General features: G+C 50.4%; 1 protein-coding gene across 5 annotated transcripts in view; it reads right to left on the bottom strand.

The window, feature by feature from the left end:
- Positions 1-6403: 6403 nt before the first annotated feature.
- Positions 6404-20265, bottom strand: part of ST3GAL2 (ST3 beta-galactoside alpha-2,3-sialyltransferase 2) — a 56878-nt gene continuing 43016 nt past the window's right edge. For all 5 annotated transcript variants that reach the window (XM_067019551.1, XM_067019552.1, XM_067019554.1 and 2 more), the window contains 6 exons: positions 17723-19129; positions 15216-15409; positions 11686-11865; positions 10046-10091; positions 9636-9755; positions 6404-8781 (listed from right to left, as the gene is read on the bottom strand). In XM_067019551.1, coding sequence (XP_066875652.1) covers positions 8608-8781; positions 9636-9755; positions 10046-10091; positions 11686-11865; positions 15216-15409; positions 17723-18061 — 1053 coding nt within the window. In that variant the 5' untranslated portion in view covers positions 18062-19129 and the 3' untranslated portion in view covers positions 6404-8607. The remainder of the gene's footprint in view (positions 8782-9635; positions 9756-10045; positions 10092-11685; positions 11866-15215; positions 15410-17722; positions 19130-20265) is intronic.

Below are 20265 nucleotides of genomic sequence, written 5' to 3'. Positions count from 1 at the left end.
AGTGTGTATCCACCACCCCTGGTCAGGCCATAAATCTAAATGTTTCTCTCCAAAGAGCCCTCCTTGTTCAGACTGTATTACTGCTCACTCAAACGTGGTGCCTCTCCCAGAGGAACACACATCCCTGCTAGACTGAGGCATGGACATGGCACTTCCTTGACATTAAGGAAATGTGAACTTCTTGACAGAAACATTCAGAGCCAGCCTGTGGCTCACCAGATACTCTTTTCCTGGCCCTGAAACAACAGATCCACCACAGACGGCACTCCTTTCTGTCTGGGTCCCTGAGTGACCATGGTGAGCACAGCCCGTGATGGAAAAGTGGCTTGAGTGAGAAACAAACTTTGTTGTTTTAAGCCACTGCGAGTTTGAAGGGTGTTTGTTACTGTAGCACAACCTAGCTTATCCTGACCACCCTCCCTGCCTTGGAACGGCTGGTTCTCTGTCCAGTCACCCTAAGGTCAACCCAGATCATAGATATGCTCCATCTAGGTACACAAAATTCCCAAGCAGCTTCTTGATCCACTACTTCAGAGGAGAGAACAATTTCCAATTCCCAATTATTTTAAAAGGCTCCATCATGACAGAGAGGGGTTAAATAAACAACCACAAAAAATCAACTCTGTGGAGACAGGAAAACAGAAAGAAAAAGGTGTCTGCTAGTATGTGATTAAATACCAGACTTACCTAACTTTCCTTTCCAAGAGCTCACTTTTATAGGGAAGGAAGGAAAAAGGTATAAACTCACATGGACAAATAAAATGGAAGCAGTTACATTGGAAGAGAGAATTTAACAAAATGTTTGGAACACACAGAAAAATGAATGAAAAAGCTCCAATTTTTAGTAATACAGGGAACTATATAGAGCATGAAAAAATTCCAATCCAAAAACCAGCTACAAAGCTGATAATATTGTTTGAATATATCAAAGAACTACTACTTTTAGGGTTTTATTTTTAACATTTAGCTCTGATTCACTTGGCATTTTGGTGAATGGTTTAGGCTATGGATCTAATTTTATCTTTTTCCAGATGGTTATCTAGTTATTCCAATAAAATTTATTTAAATATCCATCTTTTCCTAAGTGATTTGAGAGGCCATCTCTATTATAAATCAAATTTCCATGTGGACTTGGGTTTAGGTAATCAGACTAATGAAAGAGAATTGAGTATCCAACAATACTCAAGTGAATATGGAATGTTAGGGCAGCGGTCACCTTCAGGGCAAGGAAGGGGGCTGTGCTTGGCAAGGAAGATGGAACAGGGAGGCTTCTGGGGTGCTTGCACAACCTGAGTGGTGGCTACATGAGTGTTCATCTTAAAATAATTCATTAAGGAACCACCATACTGTTTTCCATAGTGGCTGCGTCAATTTCAACTTCCCCCAACAGGGCACAAGGGTTCCCTTTGTTCCACATCCTCACCAGTGCTTGTTATCTCTTGTCTTTCTGATAACAGCTGTTCTAACAGGAGTGTGGTGGTATCTCATGATGGCTTTGCTTTGCATTTCCCTGATGATTAATGATGTTGCATATCTTTTCATGTACCTGGTGACTATCTGTATGTCTTCATTAGAGAAATGTCTATTCATATCTGCCCATTTTTTAATCAGATTGGGGTTTTTTTGCTATTGAGTTATACAAGTTCTTTATATATTTTGGTTTCAGGTTTTACATTTAAGTCTAATCCATTTGGAGTTAATTTTTTTGAGTGGTGTGAGATAGGGGGCCAGTTTCATTCTTTTGCATGTGCATATAGAACTACCATATGATCCAACAATTCCACTTCTGGGTACACATCCAAAAGAATAAAATCATTGTCTTGAAGAGACATCTGCACACCCATGTTCAATGCAGCATTATTTACAATAGCCAAGACAGGAAATAACCTAAATGTCCATCAACAGATGAATGAATAAAGAAAATGTCATGCATATATACACAATGGAATATTATTCAGCCATAAAAAAGGAAATCCTGCCTTTTGCAACAACATGGATGGACATTGAGGGCATTATGCTAACTGAAATAAGTCAGATGGAGAAAGACAAATACTGTATGGTCTCACTTTTACATGGAACCTAAAAAAACTAAATTCACAGAAACAGAGAGCAGATTGGTGCTTGCCAGGGTGGAGGAATGGGTGAAGGTGGTCAAAAGGTATAAACTTCTAGTTACAAGATAAATAAGTTCTGGGGATGTAATGTACAGCATGGTGATTATAGTTAACAATATTGTACTGTATGTTTGAAAGTTGCTAAGAGAGTAGATTTTGAAAGTTCTCATCACACTCACATATTTTAACTATATGATGTGATGTGTTAACTAATCTTATTGTGGTAATCATTTTGCAATATACACACACATAAAATCACTATGTGTACACCTTACATACATATATAACTTTCTATGTCAACTGTATCTCAGTAAAGCTGGAAAAATAAAATTCTAGCTTTTCCAATTCTTCCATATAACATGTTCAATCACCTCTTTTTTCTTCAGTCCATTTTGATATCCAAATGGCAGTGGAAATTGCTTTTCCTTTACCACAGGAATTATATAATTCTATCTATGTATAATCTATAATCTATATTATTATATAATATTCCATCTTTGCTTTACAAAATAAATGTCCATTATGGAGCTTTTAAAAAATAATAATTCATGAAGCTATATATTTTTGTACATTTATTCTTATGCTCTTTTCTGTTTATGCATTATATCCCACAACAAAGATAGTTTTAAAAAATTAATTTAAAAATGTATTAGTCGGGGGGCTTCCCTGGTGGCGCAGCGGTTGAGAATCCACCTGCCAATGCAGGGGACACAGGTTCGATATCTGGTCCGGGAAGATCCCACATGCCGCAGAGCAACTAAGCCCGTGTGCCACAACTACTGAGCCTGTGCTCTAGGGCCCGTGAGCCACAATTACTGAGCCCACGTGCTGCAACTACTGAAGCCCGCACGCCTAGAGCCCATGCTCCGCAATGAGAAGCCACCGCAATGAGAAGCCCGCGCACCGCAACGAAGAGTTGCCCCCACTCGCAGCAACTAGAGAAAGCCCACAGGCAGCAGCGAAGACCCAACACAGCCAAAAATAAATAAATAAAATAAATTTATATTTTAAAAAATGTGTTAGTCGGGACTTACCTGGTGGCTCAGTGGTTAAGAATCCACCTGCCAATGCAGGGTACATGGGTTCGATCCCTGGTCCAGTAAGATCCCACATGTGGTGGAGCAACTAAGCCCGTGCACCACAACTACTAAGCCTGTGCTCTAGAGCCCGTGAGCCACAACTACTGAGCCTGCACTCTAGAGCCCGCATGCAACTACTGAGCCCACATGCTGCAACTACTGAAGCCCGCACACTCTAGAGCCCATGCTCTGCAACAAGAGAAGCCACGGCAATGAGAAGCACGCACACTGCAACGAAGAGTAGCCCCTGCTCGCCACAACTAGAGAAAGGCCGCGTGCAGCAACGAAGACCCAATGCAGCCAAAAAACAAAATAAAAAAACCCCCATCATTTCAAAACAATGTCTTTATTTAAAAAATGTATTAGTCATGCACCCCTATGCTTCAGAGCAGCACTATTTACAACAGCCAAGACCTGGAAACAACCTAAATGTCCATTGACAGATGAATGGATAAAGAAAATGTGGTACATATATACAGTGGAATATTACTCAGCCAGGAAAAAGAATGAAATAATGCCATTTGCAGCAACATGGATGCAACTAGAGATTATCATATTAAGTGATGTAAATCAGAAAGAGCAAGACAAACACCATATGATATCACTTATATGTGGAATCTACAATGCGACACAAATGAACATATCTACAAAACAGAAACAGACTCATAGACGTAGAGAACAGACTTGTGGTTGCCAAGGGGGAGGTGGGATGGGAGGAAGGAAGGATTGGGAGTTTGGGACTAGCAGATACAAACTATTATATATATAGAATAGATAAACAACAAGGTCCTACTGTATAGTACAGGGAACTATAGTCAATATCCTGTGATAAATCATAATGGAAAAGAATATGAACAAGAATGTATATGTAGGGCTTCCCTGGTGGCGCAGTGGTTGAAAATCCACCTGCCAATGCAGGGGACATGGGTTCGAGCCCTGGTCCGGGAAGATCCTACATGCCACGGAGCAACTAAGCCCATGTGCCACAACTACTGAGCCCATGCCTAGAGCCCATGCTCAGCAACGAGAAGCCCGCGCACTGCAATGAAGAGCAGCCCCCGCTCACTGCAACTAGAGAAAGACCACGCACAGCAACAAAGACCCAAAAGCAGCCAAAAAAAAAAAAAAACTTAAAAAAAAAAATATATATGTAACTGAATCACTTTGCTGTATGGCAGAAATTAACACAATATTGTAAATCAACTATACTTCAATAAAATTTTTTTAAAATGTAGTAGTGATTGGGGCACTTTAAAGAATTCTGGTGGCTGTTATGTGAGGGTCAGAAAAGAATGGATCTCAGCTTGACAAAGACGAGAAAGCCGTGCCTCCCTACCTGACACAGGGAGGCATATTTACCACAACAATCCAGTTTGGCAATTAGAGTTCTGACCTGTAAGCATTTGGGACAACAGTTAATCGACCATTAAGGTCCCCAGAAGTAAAAGAGATGCTGGGCAGCCTACTGAGGTACTGCTTGATGTGTATGGGAGGGAACATTCTAGGAGTGCCAAGAAGAAACCTGAGTCACAGTGATGGGAATTTTTGGCTTCTTACCCAGTTCCCAGACCTAATCAGGTCACACACCTGGAACGTTTTTCAAGGCGATCTCAGGGTCCTTTGAGGAACTATTCTCTGATGTAGCAGGTATGTAGTGTGGCTCTTCCCCCAAGCTTTTCCAGAGGAACCTATTTCCTGGAATGACAGTGCACTGGGGAAAGGGAAATCCCCAGATCATCAGGCGTTTTCAGACACTGGCTCTGAGACCCAAATACCAACGCAGTCCACCTCTTTATGACAGTTGGAGCTTACTATGGCTAATGATGGATGGAGCTCTGGTCCAAGTCCATTTAATGGTGGGGCCAAGGAGACCACAGACCCATTTGAAGGTAATTTCCTTAGTTCCAAAAGGAAAGAGAGATATTTACTACCTGGCAAAATCACCATATTGGCAACCAGACCCGTGGAGGGAAGGTGATTATGATGGGATGGGCCTAATAGAAGTCCCTGGAACTATCTCCAACATGGTAAGTCAAACTCGATAACACATTCCAGCAGGATTTGCAGAGATTGGTGCTGTCATCCAGATTGAGTTATGGAAGGGTGGGTGACGTCTTCCTCGTTTCATTCACTCACCATCTGAATCATGGAGAATGACAGTAGTTTATTGCAAAGGTAAACAAGTGGCAATGCTAACCTGTGGTTCCAGATGTGATATCTTTCCTGAATCAAAGCAACACAGTCCTTTGCCAACATTTTTTTTTAAAAAAAAAGACACATGATTTGGTGAGACTCTTGACTCTGGAGATAACAGGTACAACATCTGGAGTGCTGCTCCCACAAAGTGTGGTGACCCACAGCCCATAAGACTGTGGCCCAGATAAGAAGCAATTCTTGGAAGCCCAGGCTATGTGCACGTCATCCAGACGCTGGAACTTATCATTCAGCCAACCAAATGCTATTGGAGAGTGTCTGTGGCAAAGAGAGATGTCATATGGAGCCTATGGCAACTCCAAATAAGAGAATTACAGCCCAGAGTCCTAGGGTTTTAGAAAAAGACCTATACCCTCCTCCACCAAAAAGTATTCTCCATTTGAAAAGCAACTCTGGGCTCGCTCTTGAGCATTGACAGAAACTGGATTGCAGGACACCAAGTGACTACAGGCTCTAAGAGAGATCCATTGTGAGGCCCACATTATCTGATCCACCAGACTATAAAACTGTACATTCAGTGGCATTCTGTTGCATGATGGAAGTAGGCTCGAGCGGGTCCAGACAGCCCAGTTAACAGCACAGGCAGTTACTGCAGACCCCTGTGGCACCAGCTCCTACCATTCTGCCAATTCCCTGCCAACCCACACCTATGGCATCATGGGAAGTTGCACAGAACCTGGAAAAGGAGGGGGGAAAAGCCCCATCCTGGTGCCTTCTGCATCTGCATGCTGTGCTGGCGCCTTGCAGTGGACAGTGTCTGCCCTGCTGATCAACTCAGGGGCCCTGAAGGACAATGGTGAAGGCCACCCTCCCAGAAGGCATAGCTGGCAGTTGGGGGTTGGGAAGCCTCATGTATAAGGAAAGGGTGGGAGTCATGCCCTTCCCTCTTCACATCCACCCACAACAGTCTTAGCCATTACGTGGTCACAACTTCCCACTGACAGATACACCTTCTTTTCACCAGCAAACACATTTCAGAACAAACAAACGACTATATAGTTTCTTTGCTCTTTTTAATTCAGAAAGAGAAAGGGAAGAAAATAAAACAACGTTTGTTTAAATAACTGTTGTAGAAAAGATCTGGGCCGGATGCTGGGACCTACCTCTTCCAGAATGGGGATTTATTAATGTATTAAACAAAACCAAATCCAAACAAAAGAAGAAAAAGGAACAGAAAAGAAATAAATTATTCTGCTCAATACTGTTTGGCATATTGCATTGTTTTTTCATCTTTTAAACACTCAAAAGAGCTTCTTCAGGAAGCACTGAGATGAGACTGGCAAGAATAACTGGTACCTCAACTCTCTAAAATGACAATGGGAGGTGGTGAGAGAGGCATTCCACTACAGGCCTCCCTAACCCACCCACATTCTTTACTCCTACTTCTGGAATTGGGAAGGGACAGACTCAAGCTAAGTTCTCAATATATTAACTTTTAGGGGTGCCCACTGCCCTGCCCTAACCCTCTAATACACTCTCCTGCTGGCTACTGTTCCCCCAGTGAGCTGCAGGAACTACACCAATGGCCAGGAGGCTGCCAGGTGCTAACAACTCACCAAGAAAAAAGGGTGGTTTTTGTGTTCGTCACTGTTGGTAAGGGGGATCCTTTTAGTGGTTTGGAAGCTTCACAGAAGCCCTTTCACCCCTCCTACATTTCCCCAACCTTGAAAGGTGAGAACACCTTCAGCAGCTTCCTCTAGGGACTTAAGCTGGGTTCAGTCATGCAAGTAGCTTCCAGCTGTAACCTCTGGTTGTCAGCTTCACAGCCCTTCTAGAGCTGGAAATGGAAAGTGGGTTAGAGGGAAAGGCAGCAGGTGAGCAAGAGGGAAAGGATGTGTGGGCAGGGGAGGAGGCACGCAGGGGGCAAGTCTACTCCTCCCCAGCAATTTGAATGTCCAGCTTACTATTTGCAAAGAACCTGTTGGTCAGCCACCCCTAGTAACTTCAGGTTAGCTAAATCATGAGCCCAAAGCATCTCCAGCCTTCTTTCCTACGTGTTGCTCCCTCTCCCTAGAGCCAGACAACGGGGGAAGGGTGGGGAGCAGCAGTGCCCCAATCATAGGGCAAGTTTTGATTTTTTTTTTTTTTTTTTTTTCCCCAGAGCAACAAGTAGGCTGCGGAGGAGGCCCAGGGCCTAGGGAGAGACACTTTAAAAAGGCTGTAGGCGAACAACAGGGGCCGAGGGTACACGTGAGTGTACCTTACATGTGATGTGACGGGGCTTCCTTGTCTCCTGCCCTATTCTTACACCTGTGTTCCAGAGTTAAGTCCTAAGCGAATTCCGCCCCCAGCAAGACGTGAAAACAATTCTAGTTTTCTGGTGAGACACTGAATGCCATGGTCGGAAAGGCCATTCCATAGGGTGGCCAAAGGCGGGATGGGAGGAGGCAGGAGGAGGGGACCCACGTACCCTCCGGATTCTCACCGCATTTCTTTGGTGGGTTTGCACTCACCCATCTGCGCCTGACCGATAAAGGAAATGTGGAGTCTAGTTCTCTCGGAGGTCCAGAGCGGTTTGGGAGGGCTCTAACTTTTCCCCTGGGGAAAAACGTGCTCCTTAGAAACCACCTGACCACCCGCAAGCCTCCGCGAACGCCCCTCCGCCCGCCCCGAGGCCACGAGGGACCCCCGGGAAGGGGAGACCCGGCCGCTACTGTCCCGCACCTTCCCCACCGTTTCCTCTTCCGCGCCCCCTGCGGGGTCAGGCCGGCCGGCGACTGAGACGCCCCCTGCCGAGACTGAGGAAAGTACTTCTCGGGGCCGGAACAAACTTCTGCTCCTTTGAAAGCGCGAAATATCGATAAAATCCTACCCAAAAGCATACGGGAGTGGGGAATTGATCGGCCGCTGGCCCGCCTCCGAAGGCCATTGATTGGAGGAAACGGGCCCCAGCGCCGGAAGTTCTCCTTGAGTCGCATGATTGGCTGGGAGAAACAGAGGCTCCGGCAGGCGGCAGCGCTGATTGATGCTAGCCCCAGCCAGCTCCCAGAGTCTCGTGATTGGCGGAGGACAGCCGGCGCTCGCTAGACTGCAGCATGATTGGTCCAGACTGCGGCGGCGTCGCTCCCGATTGCCTGCTGACGCCCAATCGGGCGCCGCGCCCGCGCTTAGGCCACCACCCCCGGGCTGACCCTGAGTCCCGGCTGGAGCGCTTGCCGGCGCCTCGCGGTAGCGCCGGAAGAGTCACGGCTGGGTTGGGCTCAGTTCCCTCGGTAGACCTCGATCTTGCTGGCCTTGGCCAGCATGTCGATGATGTGGGCCTCGAAGTCGGCGTCATGCACGCCCGTCTTCCGGAACTCGCCCGCGTACCGGTTATTCTCCCAGTAGTGGTGCCAGTTGCCCCGGCTGTCGGCCCCGAACCCGTACACGTTCACCTGCGGGGGAGGGCGGCGCGGGTCACCCCAAGTCGGGGACCAGGGAGCAGAGGGCGCGGGAGAGCCTCGGGTCGTGGTGCGGGAGGAGAGGGGAGCCGCGACGAGCCGACCACAGCCAGAGGCCGGCAGCTCATCAGTTTACAGCGCGCGGTTAGACCGGGGACACCCAGCCCTGACGCTAAGGACACTGTCCCAGAGGGAGACGGCTGCTCCCTTCCGGTTCTCCTTCCAACCACCCTCTGATTACATCAAGAACACCTCAGTTTGGGGCTAGTCTGTGACAGCTCTCCAACCCTTGCTAACTTTTTTTTTTTTTTTAATGGAGTACTTTTATTGAAAGCTGGTCAAGTACCCAGTACCATACACTGAAGAGTTTACTGGCAAAAGTGGGTGTGCTGGGCATAAGCACTACCGTGTATGGCACAGTAGCTCCCCCCGCTAGAGAGATGGGCTCCTTGAATGACTAACCTCCATTTTTAACACAGAGTAGGCCTGGGGCCCACAGCTGTGGGAGACACCATCCTGCTGAAACTTAACTACTTAACTACGTCGTTTCCATTCCATTTACGCTTATGCTTATTGTTTATGGCAAGTAATATCAATTATGGTAGTAGTATTCAATTTCCTTTTTAAATAAATTTAACGTTTCAATGAAGTTATTTCAGATTTGGTAAAATCATAAAAGTAGTTAAGTTTGGGAAATGCAGATCTATACCTTTCAACCTAGAAATTGGGGAAATGAAAGTCACTTTGTTTCTCCCTGCAAAAACACATTCCTCTTGAGGCACTGCTAAGCCCCGACAAGGGCTGACTCCCTCTCGTCTATGGGTCCCGCTATTTTATCAACTACCCACCTCATCACACACATGCAGAGCAAAGAAGAGTACCAGCATCCCAGTGGAAGGGTACCGCCCATGATGCTCTGTCCACCTGTCGTGGATGTACTTGAAGAAGGCTGGGTTGTAGATCTGGACCTGGGAGGAGAAGAGGTAATGAGCACATGAGGGCTTCTGGGGCCTGGAGGCTCAGGCCAGGCTCTGAGCAGCTTCTGCCAGTTCCTCCATGCTTGCCAGTGGACCTGTTCATCAGGGTTCTCTGGTTCCTGCAGCCTCTGTGTGGGGTCAGGCATACCAGCAGATGGGGACTCTGAAGGTTCTAGAAGGGTTTTGGGGGGTATCTGAACCACAAGACCAGGCACAGCACAAGTCAGGTCTGCACTGTTTCCTCTGGGGTGGGGATGGAGAAGGGAGAGGAGGAAACTTACCTTTTCTTTGTCCACTCGAAGGAACGACTTCACTGGGGCATAGGTGCTGAAAGCAGAAAGAAAAGTAACACTGAGATGGCTCCGTGGACCCAGGGATGCCTTTTCTCCCACTGAGGCCCGAGTGATGACAGCCTCACGACAGGCTCCCCTGCTTCCAGACTGCTGTCCCATAGCACACCACTGCAGTTCCTTGCTCAGAAACCTTCAGTGGCTCCCTATGTCCTTCAAGATGAAATAAGGATGTTTTAGACAAGCACCGGGTGCCTTCCATAACCCAGCCCCAACTTTTCTTCCCACAAGGCTCTGCTGTGATCATCTCACACCCACCATGTTTGTGCTCTTACCTCTGCCCACAATAGCCCTCTTGCTACTCTCCTCACATTTGGCATAAATCCCTCCTTCCCTATTAGTCAGCCATGGTGCCTGTAACCTACAGTCCCATTTCTGAGTATCCATGGGACTTAAACTCTACAGCACTTATTTTAGCCCTTATGACTCCCAAACGTAAGATAAAGTCAGAAAACTGTAACTTATACTTCCGTGTTTAAAAAATACGTGGTGACAACAGGCAAGAGGTGGCAACAACCCAATTGTCCATTGACAGATGAATGGATAAACAAATCTGGTATATCCATACACTAGAATACTATGCAGCCTTTAAAAGGGATGAAATCCTGACACAGGCTACAACATGAATGAACCCTGAAAACATTATGCTACTGAAATAAGCCAGATGCAAAAGGACAAACACTATATGATTCCACTTGTATGAAGTACCTAGAATAGTCAATCATAGAAACAGGAAGAATAGTGGTTATCAGGGTCTGGTGGGAGAGGGGAATGGGGAGTTACTGTTTAGTGGGTACAGAGTTTTCATTTGAGATGATGAAAAAGTTCTGGAGATGGGCTGTGGTGTGGTCTGCACAGCCATGTGAATGTACTTAATGCAAATGAACTGTGTGGTTAAAATGGTATATTTTGTTACACGCATACATTTTTACACACACACACACAAACCTTGGTGAGACAGAGAGTAGATTAGTGGTTGCCTAGGGCTGGGGGGGAGGAGGGGGGGAGGGAGTGGGGGAGATGGCTAAGGGGTACAGGAGTATCTTTAGATTATCTTCATCTTTAGAACATGCATGTATTCTGAAATTAACTGTGGTGATGGTTACACAACTCTGTAGACATACTAAAAGCCCCCGAACTGTACATTTTCAATGTGTGAATTGTACGGTATGTGAATTATATCTCAATAAAGCTGTTTTAAAAAAACTACTTGGTGAATTGAATTTCCCGAGGTTCCCAGCTGTGATTGGGCAACTGCCTCCAAAGAAAGTTCTCAGAAGGCAGAGCTCCCACAGTAGGAGCTACCTCCTAGAAAGGAGACCTGGAAAAGTGTCCTTCTCCACCTTTCTACCACCAGTATGCTGGCTGCCACCATGCAGGGAGTGACCCAAAACAAGCTGTGGCCTCAGCTAACCACCGTTTGGGGCCCTCCCTACCACTGCTTCTCTCCTCACCTGCCCCTCTTGGCCAAAATATTCAATTAAAGGAATCCTATGATCCGTTCCCTGGACAACTCCTCCCAAGGTGGGCTTGTCACCCATATCCCACTTCCAACCAGCAGAGGAGCTCACAATCGGATCTGCCCCGTGGACAGGGCACTGGCGATCCACAGTAGGTCCAGGGCTTTGAAGGGCACCAGCACAAAGCTGACGTTGGCGGGCAGGTTCTTGGCACTCTCGGGGTACATGAAATGGTGGGTGGTTCGGCTGCCGACATCCTGCTCAAAGCCCACGGTTGGCGCCTGATTCATCCTGCGGGGACAAGAGGGTGGCGTGAAAAGACACCACCGTGGAAACTGTTACAAGAGGACAGTTTGTTGCTGGCCATCAAACATGTAAGTAGGTGTGCACTTACCCAGCAATTCTTAAAATTTATCCTATAAAAATGGTTGCATAAGTGTGCAAAGGATATCCACTGCAGTATTATTTACAATAGTGAAAAGGAAAACCAGTCAAACAATAGAGAACTGGTTAATACATTTTGGTACATTCATGTAACAGAATAGCATGTAGTCATCAGAATGAACAAAGTAGATTTACATGTGCTGGTAAGAAATATGTCCAAGAGCTACTGAGTGAAAAAAACCAAGTGGCGTGAGGAATCTCACGTCTTCCCTTTTAACACATATCTTTTGAATACCTGTGCAGTCAGAGTAAATTATAACACAGAAAAGGAAAACTGAAAATTAGACAGTGTGATCCCATTTTTTGTGAAAGAAAAAGAAAAGAAAGGATAGAAGGAGAGGGGGAGAGAGAGAGAGAGATAGAAAGGAAGAAAGGAAGGAATGAAGGAAGGAGGAAAGGGAGGAAGAATAAAAACTAACTTTTGTATATGAATAGAAAAAAATCTGGAAGAGTATTAAAATTTTAACAATCGTTACTCTAAGGGAATGGGATAATTCACTTTTTAAAAAAATATGTTTTATTTTTAGCTGCGTTGGGTCTTTGTTGCTGCTTGTGGGCTTTCTCTAGTTGCGGTGAGCAGGGGCTACTCTTTGCTGCGGTGCGCTGGCTTCTCACTGCGGTGGCTTCTCTTGTTGGGGAGCACGGGCTCTAGGTGCGCGGGCTTCAGTAGTTGTGGCACGTGGTCTCAGTAGTTCTGGCTCATGGGCTCTAGAGCACAGGCTCAGTAGTTGTGGCGCACGGGCTTAGTTGCTCCGTGTCGTGTGGGATCTTCCCGGACCAGGACTCGAACCCGTGTCCCCTGCATGGGCAGGCGGATTCTTAACCACTGTGCCACCAGGGGAGTTCTGGATAATTCACTTTTTAGTGCGTACATTTCTGGGGTTTTTCTCCCCAATAACAAGCACATATTACTTTTATAATTTTTTTTTAAAAAAAGAAAAGACAGCCTTTTACAGCTTACAGCTCACCTGGCTGTTCTGTCCTCTTTCCTAGAAGACACGGAAAAGACAAGAAGCTGAAGCACCCCCTCGGCCCCTAGGCGGATGACTCAGTTCTGCCCGTCCCAGATACCTTGTCCCTGCACTTTAAGTTCTTGTCTCCCCTTCCACTCCAAGAACAAGAGGGAGGCCCGCGTTCTGACAGAGCCCACCCTCAGCTGTCCCAGGCAGACATGCAATGTGGGGCTGTCTCTCCTCTGCTGTCTTAGAAGAACCTGGAACCCCAGAGCAATCTCCCCCCTGCCCATCCCCCGGGCTGTGACACACCAAGAAGGCTTCTAACTCCTTTCAAGTGGTGCAAAACACAGGATCAAAGCTCCCTTTTTTTGGTGAGCATCTTCAAAACAAGTGACCCAGCTTTAAACACAAACCTGTTGGCCTTTTCTGTGGTGACGCACTGTGAGAACATTCCTATCTTGTGTGGGTCACAATTCAGAATCATACCACCTAGGCGGGTGACCGTAACCTGGGCCTCCACTGGGGACACAGGGATCTGGGAGAGAGGAAGCAGAGTCTCCTCCACGCGCTCTCCCAGCTTTTTACGCCCGTTCGAACGTTCCCTGTCCATAAAGTGGCCAGCACCTCCTAGCTGGGCCCTGTGTCACAGGGGTTCCCCTACTGCCTCCCTCCTGCCCATCTCCCATTGATGGCATGATGTGGTGACAGTGTGTCCAGGATGCCTGCCCCTCCCCCCTCCCCCCCCCCACTGGTCGCTGTGCTGTACCTCATGCCTCTCTGGTTCCCCTTCCCTTGAGGGACTGGAGGGTGCTTTGGGCTGGGAAACCAGGATTGGCCTGATTTGGAACTAGAGAGTGAGTCCTTGTTCTTAACCACTTCAGTTCCAGTCTGCTTCAAGCAGAAGCCTAGAATCTTTCCTGCAGCACAACTGTGCTCTGGCCCCCGAACAGGGATTAAGATCCTGCCTCTCTTCTCCCAAATCCATTTCTTTAGAACTGCCAGTCTGCCTACCGTCTGGGTACCCCTCTGATGTCTTGGTCTTTAGGGTTCAGAGATACTGTCTCCTAGAGGGGATGAGAAGTACTTTTCCCATTCATGAATAACAGTTTACTGGGACTGCTACAGCTCCACACACAGCATCCGTCCTATGGTCACCAAAGCCACCGTCTGGATCTGCCTCTGCCATGACAGCCCTGGGGTCTGTGAGCAACGGAGCAGGAACAGAGCAGTCGGAGAGGAAGCCTTAACGGGGATGGTGTTTCTCAGCTGGTGGCTGTGGATGCCTGGATTTGGCCTAGCATCCCCCGCTCCCCCACCCCACAACCATTCTCAACATGAGAGAGGTTCTGCAAGGAATGTTGAAAGCCTCAGAGACATAGTGCTGCCTTGGTGTTGCTATGGAGACAGCAACAGTCTCTAAGACAAAGCCCTTCCCCCTGCCTCTTGGGAAACCTGATCTTTCTGCAGTGCTCATTCTAAGAGATGCTTAGTGAAAACTGGGCGTTTTCAGTATCTTTACTCTTAGGGCTCTTCCTCCACCAAGGAGTGGGAAGGAAGGATCCCCACTGTGGCATTTCCTGCCGCAAGTCTAGGGAGGTAAGTCTGAAACCACGGAAGTTCAGACGCAGAACAAGCAGCCCATGTCCGGGTCACAAATCTACCTCTAGTCCCGGCTCACACTCGGGCTACCTGCTCCTGTCCTCGTCTGGAATGAGTGCCCTCCCAGCCCTCCTCTTTTCCTCAACGCTGGGCACACACGTCTGTAGAATGAATGAGCCCCTGCACAATCGAAATGCTATGAGGTAAAGGTAAGGGGTGGGAGCCCAAAGCAGGCACCGACAGCTCCTTTTTCGCCCTCCTCTGCGAGTCTGCCAGAGGCATCACCGTGGCTATTAAGCAAGACACTAGTTTGGGGCCCACACTCCTGGCCCAACTGCTAAAAGGGACCAGGCAGGTGAAAGGGCCTCTGGGGGTAGTTTTCACAAGACATCAGCCAGGAGTCTAGTTTCAGCTCTTTGCAGAGGCATTCAGAGTTGGAAGCTGAGTGCGGGCCTCAAGCAAAATTCAGAATGACAGTTCTGCCTCCTCATCCACCCCGACAAACACAAGCCAGAGACCTGAGCCTCTGTCACAGCACCCCCCACAGCTGGCCACTCCTACGCGGCCGGACAAGGCCAAGGAGGCCAGGGCCCCCTCCTGGAGGCCGGTCCTGGGTCCAGCCTTGAGCTCCCTGGGACTTACCTCATGATGAAGTTGTGCCCGTCCACATCCGGCCCGTAGCCAGAGCCCCGCAGGTTGCCCGAGTTCCCCACCACAGCACAGCGCCGGCACTGGCGGGGGTCCCGGAAACGGTAGGGGTTCTCGCCCGGTACTATCTGGAACAGCTTCTCCAGCACCTCGTTGGTGTTGTGTGACTTGAACTGGGGCTGCAACATCTGGGAAGGGGAGGGGAGGGGAGGGGAGGGGAGAAGAAAGAAGGAGGGGTGTGATCGGGAGGGGACTCCCGCCTGCTCCCCCTCCCTGCCCTCACCCTCCAGTGTCCAAGCGGCGCACCCCTCCTACCCGGGCTGTCAGGGGGCGGAAATCCTCCCTGAGCAGTAAGGACCCTCCCCTTGTTCAACAACAGCCAGGGAGGGCCCCGCTTTCGGGAGTAGCTCTGCGGTACTGGTTGGGCTCGGAGGTCATGGTGCTATTCAGCACCTTCCCCAGGGGTCTGCAGGCCTGTGCCGCGAAGCAGAGAGGCCCCTGCGCTGCTGTCCTCTCGGGGCAGCTCTGAGTCTCATAGTCATTTGGAGGTGCAGTTAATGTGGAAAGCCCCGGGGAGCTTCAGGGGCTTATTCCCAAGAAGCCTGCAGGGGGCGCCCCTGGGACTCAGCCTGAAACTCCAGGCAAGATCCACAGGATATCTGGAGCCCTGAGCCCTGGGGAAAAGGCAGAGGCACAGATATTCTTTCAAAGTCAGAACAGCTGGAATGAAACCGGTCCCCTGCACCTCCCACCACCAGTGATGCAAGAGACCATGAAATGAGGCCAGGGCAGCCCTTAAACGCCTATAGTGCCAGGCAGATAACATGCAGGAGTGAAGAGGCAGGTGGGGCCTACGGCCAACAGGAGCTCCCATCAAAAAGGGGTGACTTCAACCAATTGTTGCCCTGTGGGATTGTCAGCCCAGAAGGACCAGATTTTCTGGTTTTTCAAGAGAAGCTGAAAAAACAGATGTCATGTGAAATATCCTGATTCCTCAATGATGGTAACTCATGCAAATAGTTTAAAAACATTGAGTGAGCTGGATTCGGCCCCTGGGCCGAATGCTCTGTGGCCCGAGCATAATGCTGCAGGTTTGTGGCTAAGCAGGAGCTGCTCAGTGGACAGAATGCATGGAGGGGATGGGTGGGCCTGCTTCTCTGCCTCTCCTCTGAGCACAGGAAGGGCTCCTGAGCACAAGAACATGAATTCAGTGCGGAGAAGCAGCTCAGCCCTGAGACAAGAATGTCTAAGTTCAAAGCCAAAGAGGGTGGCTGTGGGGAGCAGCAGAGAGGTGGCTTCTGGGACTTAAACAGCCCTGAGTTCTACCCCTGTGAGCAGGGGCCTGGCCTGCCTCTTGGTCCATCCCTGCCCAGAGGCCTGTTCTGGCCCTTCGTGGCCACCACTGAGACCTATGACCCAGGCAAGCCCAGGGCACTCTCTGAACCTTGATCTTCCCCCGTAAAATGAAGGGTGTGGCACTGTGCAACAGGCAGCACCCTTCAAGGGCTCCAGGCGGTCATGGGAAGGGTGGGTGTGGCTCCTGGTGACTCCTGCTCTGTAGACTCCCCATCCTCAGGGACTCTGACAGTCCGGGTTGCGAAGCAGGATCTCTGAGTTGCTCTGATAAGCCTGATTGCGAGAGCTCACCCTCACAGTTGTCCTAACTGTGAGCAAAAGGGAGAGTCACCACCCTCCCCATTTGCCAGCTGGGGAGACCAGGGACCACGAGCTGCCTCCCAAGTCCCCCAGCAGGAAATGCCTGCAGCCTGCAGGGCCCCCTGGGTCTGCTCCACCCCTGACACGTGTGGCAATCAGATGGCCCCGGCAAAGCCTAGGGAGTGACGCTCCAGAGGTGACAGGGACAAGGTGAAGGGAGCTAAAGCAGCAGCAAGGTGACAGGATCCGGAAGAGCTGGGGCACACCTGTCCCCCCATCCCCTCCCCTTCACCTCCCTTAGCCCCCAGAGGAGTTGCTGATGCTTTCCTATCCCAACCCAGAAGAAAGGCTTTTCCAGAACTTGGAAGGAACCGAGTGCGTGGCATGGTGTCTCAAATTATTTTGAGCAAACATTTACAAATTAGGATACTGCCTGCATAGCAACAATCACTGGAGCTGAGCTGCTGCCTCCTTTATAAAGGGCAGGCCTTCTTCCTGGTGCCATGCTCACTTCTCGCCATCTTCTCCCTGGGGAACCGGTTTCTCCTGTCTGTTTCACCTCCCTGGCCCAGCAAGGCATCTCTGGTCTACGTTTGGCCTCCACAGGCACTAGAAAATGTTAGTTCTCTTTCCTTCCAGGCCAAAGCTCACTCTGGCCTTCACAATCTGTGATCCTAGTAGCTGGCTCTGGCCCAGCGAACCTCACACTTTGTCAAGGCTCTGGGGGCCAGAAGACAGACAGCCCCAATCCAAGAGGGGGCTCTAAGGGTGACTCCCAAACAAGGGGACAGAACCCCGGAGAGGAGGCAACAAAGAGGAGGCAGGAAGGGCCACAGCTTTCTCACCATCCACCACCTCTGGACCTCTGGGGGCAGGTCCATGTTCTCTCGGGTCCAGACCGGGGAAATGTTGCTGTTGAAGTGGCTATCAAACCACTCAGAGGCGCCAGCGTCACCCATGCAGCGGCGACAGGCACAGCTCTTGCCGGCGGGCCCCTCCTTGCTTAGGCGCTGAAGGCCGGTGTAGCCGGGCACCAGCTTCACCCGGTGGGTCCCGTCCAGGGCGCCCGAATCCAGGTAGGGCAGGGTGGCCATGCTGTGGTGGGAGTAGGTGAACAGCAGTGACATGATGAACACCAGCAGGAAGGCCACGGAGAGAAACCACACCCGCAAGGAGCACTTCATGGTTCGGCGCCCCGGGGAGCTGGGGCCTCAGCCCGGCAGTCAGGCGGGGGTCACCGTGGCCACTCCTTTCCCAGCCCGCTGATGGGCCAGCCACAGCGCAGCCTGCTTGTGCTGGCACCACGCGCAAAGGGCATATGGGCACGTGCCGAGGAGGGTTCAGGGGCAGGGGTCCCACGCCACGGCCCTCTTCAGCGTAGGAGAAAGCACGTCAGCAGCAGTGGCTCCCCTGTCCCTGAGCCGCCTGGCCCTGCTTATGGCTTCATTGGGTCTCTCCGTCACTAGCTGGGCCACAGAGGCTCTGCTTCTCCTGGAGCCCTGGCAAGGGGGAGGTCAGTCCATCCCAGCCCTCTAGTCCCTTGGGGTTGCTGGCTGCCAGCTCTGGGGGTCCACCTCTTTGGCGGCTTGAAACGATCCAGTCTGGAGCATTCAGGGTCCTTGTGGCTCATGAGCAGATGCCGAGGCAGCCCCTCGTCCCCTGCAGCAGGGAAGCCCTTGAACCCCAACCACAGCAGAGAGCACGTGGGCTTCAAGCAGCCTGAATTTCATGTAAGAGTCTTCCCTCTCTCAGTTGGCCCGCAGGGCCCAACCCCTCTGCCAGGGGAGGAAAGGGAACCAAGCCCCAATCCAGAGAGAAGAAACCCAGGAAGCTCCGTGGGTTCCAGAAAACTCTTCAGAGCCCAAGATACTCCTGGCGTTAGGCTCTGCCCTTCTACTTCCCATCTGAGGCGGCAGCCCCTTCCCCCGACAGTCGCAGCCCCAACTGCCGTTGTGTAGGGGTGGTCAGACTCCGGCTCCTGCTCTGAGGTCCTCTGGGGCCTGGGAACAGCCGCTTCTCAGCAGGGTGTTGCTTCGAATGCCACCGGGGTCAGCCCAGCGAGTGTGAGCCCAGCGAGTGTGAGCCGAGCTCCAGGCCAGGGCCCAGGCCTCCGTCTTGGTGCTGCTGGCCCAGTCTTGGAGGCTGCTCTGCCCATCTCCGCTCCCCTGAGGCCTCTGTCCTGCCCTGAGCTAGCAGTAATCCCCTGGCAGGTTCCCCTCACTCGTCAGGCGCCAGGCTGCCGCAGCATGACTCTGAAATTGCAGAAAGGAAAAATAATGTGCAGACAGATCACACATGCACACGTGCTCTCCCCCAGCCCTGCCCCCAAGTCCCAGAGGGGGCAGAGCTGGCAGTAGAGGAGATGCCCACTTCACTGAAGGGTGGACAAGAGAGAGGGCTCTTCCCTCTAACTGCAGCACTCTGCTCTCCTTAACTCGGGGCCTCCAAAGACCAGATTAGCCCGCCACCCTCACTCATTAGCCAGAAGGTAAACAAGGACGGAACGTGATTTCCCTAGAGCCACAGGGCAAGTCACTGGAAAAGCCAGGTTTAGGAAGTTCCTATTCAAGCTATATGAGGTTAATTTCAGGAAACTTAAGAGAAAATGGCCCAGAGAAAAGATGGTAGGGGACTGCAGATATGACCCCCTGCCCAGGCATTCTCTACCCCTGAGAAGAGGTAGAGAAGCCCCCCCAAAGTGAGGGGGCCTGTTGACCTGAGCCCTGGGATTTGCCCTCTCCCCTCTGCAGTGTGGGCTACAGATGAGGCATTCCCGGGTTAGCTGGGTGATTCATTAACAATCCTTCCAGCTCTGGTGTCAGGGAGAGAACCTGACCGTGTCAGGATGCTCAGCACCACCGCCGCTCAGCCCTCTGGACAGTTGCCTTCCTCCGCAGGTTACCGAATAAATGCCACGGGCTACTACTGACAGCCTGAGGCCCTGTGTTGCCCTGGGCAAGAGCAGGGAGAAGAGGCAGCAGGGTGCTTTGGGGATCCACCCTAAGGAAAGGAGCCTGAATCCATACCACGTGCTAGGGAGCCAGGGTAAGAGTCAGGGACAAGGCTGAGAGTGGAGCCCCCGGGCCCTGGCTCCATGCCATGGGGAGCACTTAATCCTAGAGGCCTGCCTGTCCCCACCAGCTCCTCTCCAAGTCCAGCCAGCCCTGGTTCTGACCCGGCCCCTGGGCCTCACAGCTGCTCTCAGAAAGCTCCAGCTCCAGCCAGCTCCTCCAGCTCCTCCAGCTCCTCTGGCTGCTGCCACCAGCTGCACAGAAGGCATCTCAGGCTCTATGTTCAAGAACCTCTGCCGCCCCCTCCATTCACAGCAGCTCAGATTTCTGGGGCCAAGCCAAACCACAAAGCCATCAGGGAACAGGACTAACACGTT

Source organism: Kogia breviceps, chromosome 18 (genome assembly GCF_026419965.1).
Source record: "Kogia breviceps isolate mKogBre1 chromosome 18, mKogBre1 haplotype 1, whole genome shotgun sequence".
Classification (NCBI taxonomy): Eukaryota; Metazoa; Chordata; class Mammalia; order Artiodactyla; family Physeteridae; genus Kogia; species Kogia breviceps.
This window is presented reverse-complemented; position numbering and strand designations above follow the sequence as displayed.